The following is an 8,700-nucleotide window of genomic DNA, read 5'->3' on the forward strand; positions in this document are numbered from 1 at the left end:
ACCCCTTGCCGAGCTCCGCCAACTCTATGTAGTTCTCCATAATCTCTCTCTCTATGTCAGCGTTTCTACGGTTGGGAGGGAGAGGTGAAACAGCTCAGGCTGTGACCAATAATTCTTGTGATTTATTGGGCACATGGTTATCGTTGTGAGTTCACACATTTGGGTTTACCATTTATATGAGTCTCTTGATCATCAACCGTTTCTCCCACATCAAACAGGTCTGGAGTAAAAATGTCCTTTAATTCCTTATTCCTCGCCGCGGCGAGGGGCTGTCTCACTTGTCTCGACTGTTTCCATCTGTCACTCCAACGGACGCGGGGCCCCGTCAGCGGCTTGAGTCTTGATCTCATTTTCACGCTCATGTGAAAATCGTCACGTTCATTTAAATGTCATTTTGATGACATAATTACACACGCACACGTCTGTGCGTGTGTTGTGACTGACGGCAGCTCCTGCTGCCGCCCCCAACCTGTGTCCTCCCTCACCTGAGGGAGGAATGTTTAATTAAAATCATTTTCGTCAAACATTTAGGTATATAGACGTAGAGTAGTGATGTCACAATGACGCCACGTGACGATGCCCCCGGTTGCCGCAGCTATCAGGGAGCAGAGCCACTGTAAGGAATTCCCCGAATACGTTTGCATGTGTTTCCATGACGACAGAGTTTTACTTACAGATAGATAATGTATATCTCTATTTTTGCAAACATTAGTTCAATTCATTGCATGTATGAACGCTTATTTTTAACTCTGGCAATTGGGTGGAATGATATAAACTGACCCAGCATAAGACTGTGAATGTGTGAATGGTAGATGTTAGGATACGTTACGGACATGAAGGTTTAGTGGACGTACAACTACATCGTAGCCTATAGCCGTCCATTAGACGGCTGTATCTAACCCGCCGTAGGTTAGATAACCTTCCTGCACGCTTGGTTAACCATAAATATTGCAATTAATACAAATGACACGAATTAAAAGCAACGTTGTTTCATAAAACTAATGTAAAAAAAACTAAAGCAGGATTTCAATGCCATTGTTGCACACACAAAAAGGGAATATTCATATAAAATGAAACAAAGCTTCCTTTGCTAATAATAGCACTATGCTAACTAGTTAGCCCAATATGGGCAAGTGGCAGCTAGTTAGCGTATTGCAGCATTACAATTAAATGTGGCATATACTCTGAATAGTAGTCATAAAAGTGCTAATAATATGTTAATAACAGCAATACTATACCATGTAACAAGTGTCTTATAAGTCTTTTTTAAAAGATAGTGCTATTTTGCTGTATTTACGCTACATGGGGGCCTGCACACAGCCGGTCTAATGTACAATTTAATCTTGGCTACTCATGTGAATAAATAAATAAATCATTTTAAAGGATTAGTTAGGATAAAAAAAACAAAAAAAAACGTTTCTTTAACAGCTAACACGATGCCGTGATAAATAAAGATCCTAGAGGGAATACGCTAAAAGGTTTGAGAACCACTGGTGCAGAGCATATCACACAAACCGACCTGGGAGTAAGTCAGTCTTGGAATTGACAAAACAAAGAACAATTTGCCATCTAGTGCTTCATATTAGTAATAACAGTTTTGGAATGCTTTTTTTTTTTATATATTATTTTTTTGGGGCTCCCAAGTTCCTTTCCAGAACGAATACAGCTGGAATGTTTGACTTTGAATTTGAACGGTTGGACCTTAGAATCAGTACAGCAAATGGATGAACCACATTTTTGCATTTGCATTTTGCATTCAGTCTTGTTTGCCTCCGCACCCGGAATCAAGATGCCGCTCTCCGCGAGCCTGTGTATCCCACGGCAGTTACCATAGCAACAGAGCCTGGCTCCATCGGGGATGTGAGCGGAGGTGATTTCCGGGCTGTTCGCAGATGCAAGTAAACACTGCTCACGGTCAACACACAGTTTGGTGAGGAGTATCAAAACCGTTCATTGCGGTTTTTCTTTTATTATTATTTATGCTTAGTTCACAAAACACAGTGGCGTATAAAATAATTTGGCAGAAACGTCTATTTTGCATATTACCATACACCAAGCAACAGTATATCGATAAAATAAAAAAAAGATCACAGTTAGGCAGTAGTGACAATATATATTTGTTTCATCAACAGCATATTCATTTATATCCCTTGCACATAGCTGCATCAATCAGTCTCAAACTACGGTCCTCATGTCTCGACTCAATGCCAGATGAGTAGATTCGATTACTTCAAAGTGTCGTCTCCGCCATCTGACAGTGGGTCTAGATCTCAGCTATGGCGGGTAGCATGCACGCTCGAACGCGGGCCTCCCTCCACGCCGACCTGCAGTCCGAGAACCACTGGGAGATCAGGGAGTGTTTGGCGCCGTCCCCGTCCAGATCCGTCTCCTCCGCGCCTCCTCCGCCTTCCTCAAAACCGTCCGTGACCCTCCGTGGCCTCGGCGAGGGGCCGCCGTCCGGGCCGCCGCCGTCCGGGCCGCCGCCGGCCGGGACGGCGGCGTGCAACTCGGGGCAGCTGCTCTTGCGCCTGCACTGGAGGTTCGGACTTGAGCCGTGGGGGACGCTGTTGGCCCTGGAGCGCGGTTGGCCTTCCCGGATATCCCTGCACCTCCTCTCGGCGAGCCTCCCGTCCGCCACTGTCCCACTCTCGCCGCCGGCCAGACGGTTGGAGACCGGGGCGGGGCTGCTTCGGTGTCCGTAGAGATACTCCAGAGGGTCGGAGTTGCCATGGCGGCCGCTCAAGTCCGTCCTCACGCCGTGGCGCACGCTGGCATCCAACCCCTCCTCCGTCTGGAGGGCTTCGACGGGCTTGTAGGCGCTCCTGCCGAGCCGCGCCGCCCGTAGCCTCGGGCGGAGGGCGTCGAGGTGGCCCGCGGCGTCGCCGTGGCTTTGCTGGACCGGGAAGGTGGGGTGCGCCAGGTGGCGGATGGACAGGAGGTAGTCCTGCGAGGAGAGGGTCTGGTCGTGGGCGGGAAGGGGAAGCCCGTTGACCTGGCTCGTGTCCCTCGCCATCTCCTCGCTGCCCTCTTTAATCGTGGGAAGCTGGAGTCTCCTCTTGGACAGCAGTCTTGACCAAGGACGCATCGCTGAGCGAGAGAGAGGGAAAGAGAGAGAGAGGGAGATAGAGAGGGAGGCGAGAGAGAGAGAGCGAGAGAGAGTGGTGTCATGTGTTTGATAAGTGTGTATCCACAGTTCTGTCAGTATCAAGTTCAAATGGAAAGCTTTCCTCTGTGATATGGAGTAGACGGTATTTCCTGCCCTTTAATATCAGCCACGTGATTATGACATGGATATACGGTTATCAATTTGGACGACATATTTGAAATCGGGACGTGATTACGTCCCCATATCTATGGGATATAATTTTAGTTCATATTTAATAAATAAATAAATAAATAAATGCATTCATTTGCATATAACAGATGGAAAATGTGGCATTATGAAATACCTGTCCCCCTGAAACAAATAAATGTGGTCTTTTGAAAAAAATATTTCTTAAATTGAAGAAAAAAAAATTGTATTTACTTATTGAACTATATTGACTAATTTATATGTTTTTTATTAACATTCATTTCTATAGTTATTTCCACATTTCTTTATTTCAGGATTTATTTAATAGACATTTATCGATTTATTTATCCGTTTGTTTGTTTGTTTGTTCGTTCGTTCGTTCGTTTATTTATTTATGTATTTATTTCATATTGACTAAAATCCCATTCCATACATAAGCAATGAATGCATAAGGAAACCGCACCTCGGAAATGTAGGAACGATGTCGTTTGGACCGGAACCATATATTTTTTTTTTTACCCGCTGCAATTCCGATAAAAGCGTCGGCGTCGCTGGACGACTGCGCCGCCGACCGAGCCGAAACTTTTGCGACGTCTCCATGCGTCCGTCGCGCCGACACCTTTCCCCTCCCCTTCCCCCTCGGGCTCTAACTCACCCCGGACACTTCAGCCCCCACTTACATCGGAGGAGAAGCGCAAACAGACGCAAACGCAAACAAACGCAGGCGGGCGGCAAAGACACATAAATAGAGCGGGATTTGAAATACCTCCCCGGCCCACATAATGTGTCAGTTGATATATATATATATATATATATATATATATATATATATATATATATATAGACAATATGAGGGGGGGGGATTTATTTATTTATCTATTTATTTATCTATTTATTTATTTATTTGTTTATTTGTTTGTTTGTTTGTTTGTTTGTTTATTTAAAAATATATATAGATACCCCCCCCCCCCCCCCTCATATTGTTACCAGTCCCCGAGTGCGGCCCGCCCGCAATGCATTTCAGTGGCAACCTCTGTGCCAGAAATAGTCCCGGCCCAGCCCACAGAGCCTCTCCCAGCTTCTACCAAGGTGTAGACGTTACTAAATTTAGAACTCCGCCACCTTTGGCAATCAAGCGCTGCCAACGCCGCCGGGGCGCCGGCTCCTATCCGGAGCCCACGGCGTTTGACATGGATATGAATGCCTACGTGAGGGGTTAGTTTCAATGCACGCTTACCTGCTAACACTTGCTCTCCGTCCAAGCCAGTTTTCTCTTTTTGTCCCCCCCCCTCCCCCCCCCTCCCCACAGCTCTGGAGATCTGCTCTTCAGCTTTTGTGGTTTACTGATTTTTATTTCATTCCTCTGCCGCTTTTGTTCTTGCTGGGATGTGGTGGTGTGGCTCTCCTTTCTCTCTCCACACACCCACCCCCCCCTCCACCACGCGGCTCCTCGCCTTGGCTGTGTCTCTGTCCAGGAGCAGAAGGTAGAATGCAGATTTATCTTCTCCTCACATCCCTCCCTCCTTCCCTCACACACACACACACTCTCTCTCTCTCTCTCTCTCTCTCTCCCTCTCTCTCCACCTAGTTTGCTCTTGGTTTGCCCTCCTTCCCTGCTTCTAAAAATAGACTCGCCATCCATTTCCCCACTCTGAGCAATGTCATTGGCTGGCTTGTATTGATGGAGAGAGCAAGGGAGAGAGGTATAGGGAGAGAGAGAGAGAGAGAGAGCAACGGAGAGAGAAAAAGAGATGTACTGTAAAGTAGGCGATGACTATGAGGCAAATTCTAAAATAAACAGAAAGGGATACGGTATGGGCGATAAAAAGCAAATTCGCTCAGATGAACGTGTTAAAGCCTGTTTATGGCAGGCATAGGCCTACGTGTGTGTGCGAGTGTGTGTGTGCAAGCGTGCCCGTCTCGGCAGCATGAATCACATTGAAGCAATTTTGATTCCCTGTGACTGCCCCATTAGAGGGCAATAAAAAGCAGGCAGTCTTATTTATAGAGGGGATTTCAAGACGGAGGGACTCATCCGTCCGTCTGCAGAATGTTGTTTGTAGCTTCCCTCAGCACAAAAGAAAGACATCAACGATCCCGTGATCCCACATTACACAAATTGACAGTGACAGACGTCCTCAAATATAATATAATAATATTTATATAATGTATATACATATATATAATGTATATATATATAATATTTGACGATATTGCAAGATTGAAAAGGGTTGCGTACACAAATGAAACAAACACAGTGTTTTCCATAAATTATCAGAAAAGCGAGAGAGAAAGAGAGAGAGAGAGAGAAAGAGAGGGAGGGAGGGAGAGAGAGAGGGAGAGAGACTTTTGACTTTTAAGTTCCTTTATTTCCAATAAGTAGAGAGAGAGAGAGAGAGAGAGAGAGAGAGAGAGAGAGCATCGTATTTAAATTGGCTTTGGACTGTGTTGCATCACGGGGACCAAAAAAAACAGAGCAGGGCTTGTTTGTTTGCTTGTTGGTTTGTTTGTTTGTTTGTTTTTGGATGAACATTCACTATCGGAATTCAAATAAAGCCCCGGCAGGAAGCGTGCTTATTTCAGCCGGAGACAAGCAAGAAACTCGTGCCTGGACGTTGAGCCTGAGGGTCTGATGAGGAAAAAGCCCCCACCCGTCCTCCTCCTTCCTGCAGCTGCTTAATAACACTCTTTCTCCCGGAGCAAACACGCTGTTGATCTTGTTGTTTTTCTTCCCTCTCTCAGTGGTACAGGCCCACAGTGAACTGGCTGCCCTTTCCTTCAACAAACGTTGGATTTCCGTCAACCGGGTGTCATGATTGAGTAGAGTAGGCCGACAGAATAAACTACTTTCCTGTCTGTGGGATTGTCCACCTTTGTTGCAAGCGGCATTTTAAAACATGCTCGTTCTGGATGAGGTGTGCATTACAGCATGCAGTCAGTGTAGGTGGTGTGCATTACATCCTGCAGTCGGTGTAGGTGGTGCACATTACAGCCTGCAGTCGGTGTAGATGGTGTGCATTACATCCTGCAGTCAGTGTAGGTGGTGTGAATTACAGCCTGCAATCGGTGTAGGTGGTGTGCATTACAGCCTGTGGTCATTGTAGGTGGTGTGCATTACATCTTGTGGTCGGTGTAGGTGGTGTGCATTACATCCTGCAGTCGGTGTAGGTGGTGTGCATTACAGCCTGCCGTCGGTGTAGGTGGTGTGCATTACAGTCTGCAGTCGGTGTAGGTTGTGTGCATTACAGCTTGCGGTCGGTGTAGGTGGAGTGCATTACAGCCTGCCGTCGTGTCAGTGGTGTGCATTATAGCCTGCAGTCAGTGTAGGTGGTGTGCATTACATCCTGCAGTCGGTGTAGGTGGTGCACATTACAGCCTGCAGTCGGTGTAGATGGTGTGCATTACATCCTGCAGTCAGTGTAGGTGGTGTGAATTACAGCCTGCAATCGGTGTAGGTGGTGTGCATTACAGCCTGTGGTCATTGTAGGTGGTGTGCATTACATCTTGTGGTCGGTGTAGGTGGTGTGCATTACATCCTGCAGTCGGTGTAGGTGGTGTGCATTACAGCCTGCCGTCGGTGTAGGTGGTGTGCTATACAGTCTGCAGTCGGTGTAGGTTGTGTGCATTACAGCTTGCGGTCGGTGTAGGTGGAGTGCATTACAGCCTGCCGTCGTGTCAGTGGTGTGCATTATAGCCTGCAGTCAGTGTAGGTGGTGTGCATTACATCCTGCAGTCGGTGTAGGTGGTGCACATTACAGCCTGCAGTCGGTGTAGATGGCGTGCATTACATCCTGCAGTCGGTGTAGGTGGTGTGAATTACAGCCTGCAGTCGGTGTAGGTGGTGTGCATTACAGCCTACAGTCGGTGTCGGTGGTGTGCATTACAGCCTGCAGTCGGTGTAGGTGGTGTGCATTACAGCCTGCAGTCGGTGTAGGTGGTGTCTATTACAGCCTGCAGTCGGTGTAGGTGGTGTAAAAGGTATAGTCACACTCCATTGGGTTGGACGGTTACCCACCAGCCGTTAAAAAACAGAGAGGGACTGTCTACTCTGAAGACGTTTATGGAGCCATAACGGCCTTATTCAGACGGGAGGGACCGATGAGCCGACGCAAACACTCTCCGTACGCGTCCTGTTGTGATATATATTTAACATGTGTAGGATGTGAGTGAATGGCACAGAAGCGCCGGGTGATGCTGCACCGCCCAGGCACACGGGTTAACGTTGGGTTCCACTCTGCTCTGGTTGTCTGAGTGTCGTCAATAATACTTTACACCCAGGGTCCATGTGCAAGGCTCTCACACGCACACACACGCACACAACACAACACACATACAGACACACACAGCAGAGGCAGAGCGAGAGAGGTTCCGCCGAAAACAAGACACAGCGTGGATTATTTAAAATATCACACGTGTCAGTAAATGACAAGCCCAAGACACATGTTCCAGAGTGCAGCGTGACCACAGAGCTGCACGGCTCCTTCCATTTATAATCCTCAAGGACAAACACAAAGCTTGGTCATGTGCCGTTGAGGGCCAAGAGCGGAAACTGTGGGTTTTCACACCAGCCCTGCGGTCAATACCCCTTTATTTTTGGTAGCTTGCGTGCTTATTTTTAGTGTCGTTTTAGCCCAGTTCTACTGGAAAACCAAACAGGTCCGTAGGGTGTTGACCCGAGTGGATGAGCTGTAGACGTCTTCCGCTAAATACAACTAGAACAAGAACAGCCATCTGCTCCCCGTCCCCCACCGAGCATGGCTTCTCCTACCACTTCGATCATTTCAATCATGTTCATCATATCCACAATACCAATCATACTGCAGTGGATACTTCAAAGGGGGAAAGGATCCCATTACCGTGGGTTTTCTGAACACGTGGTTTGAGGATGAGGGTTTTTAAAATGTCCACCCTCATCTCACGTCACATCATCAACTCACAACTCCCGGCATCCATCACATGAAGAGCCATTATTCCGACCGTGAGCTGGACACTCGGTGAGAGGGGACTGTTGTCTGTTACCGGGATGCCTCGGGAAGCAAACAAGGTTCTGTGGAAAGGTGACGTAATCATCCTTATTTTTATGCGTGTGTACAAAAATGATAGATATTTGTCTGTCATCTGACATCAGAGTTAAGCGGGAATCAACATCAGACCATCCTGACCCGATGAACCAGATCAACTGCAGTTTGGCCAATTTACGAAAAATCCATTCATGTGTTTTTGTGAATGCTTCATCGCTGGCGGCGAGAAGACTTTCTCGTATCTCCTGTTATCTAATATTGTCTCAGATTATCTCATATTATGCATTCTGCCCAAGGCCATATCTGAAGCATTCTTCAAAACATCTGTTCACGAAACATGTGCATAGATACCAGCGATGGAGGGAGATAAGAAACGACTTCAAGAGC

The 8,700-nt window shown here is 47.1% G+C and overlaps 1 protein-coding gene across 1 annotated transcript; it reads right to left on the bottom strand.

Moving 5' to 3' along the window:
• Positions 1-1,932: 1,932 nt before the first annotated feature.
• LOC307235707 (uncharacterized protein) lies at positions 1,933-4,696 on the bottom strand. Its single transcript, XM_080007881.1, has 2 exons — positions 4,530-4,696; positions 1,933-3,087 (listed from the first exon to the last, which is right to left on the bottom strand). The coding sequence occupies exon 2, from the start codon at positions 3,083-3,085 to the stop codon at positions 2,264-2,266; it is 822 nt and encodes a 273-aa protein (XP_079864007.1). The 5' UTR covers positions 3,086-3,087; positions 4,530-4,696; the 3' UTR covers positions 1,933-2,263.
• Positions 4,697-8,700: the final 4,004 nt, after the last annotated feature.

The sequence above is a fragment of the Zeus faber genome (genome assembly GCF_960531495.2).
Source record: "Zeus faber genome assembly, chromosome: 10".
NCBI classification, from domain to species: Eukaryota; Metazoa; Chordata; class Actinopteri; order Zeiformes; family Zeidae; genus Zeus; species Zeus faber.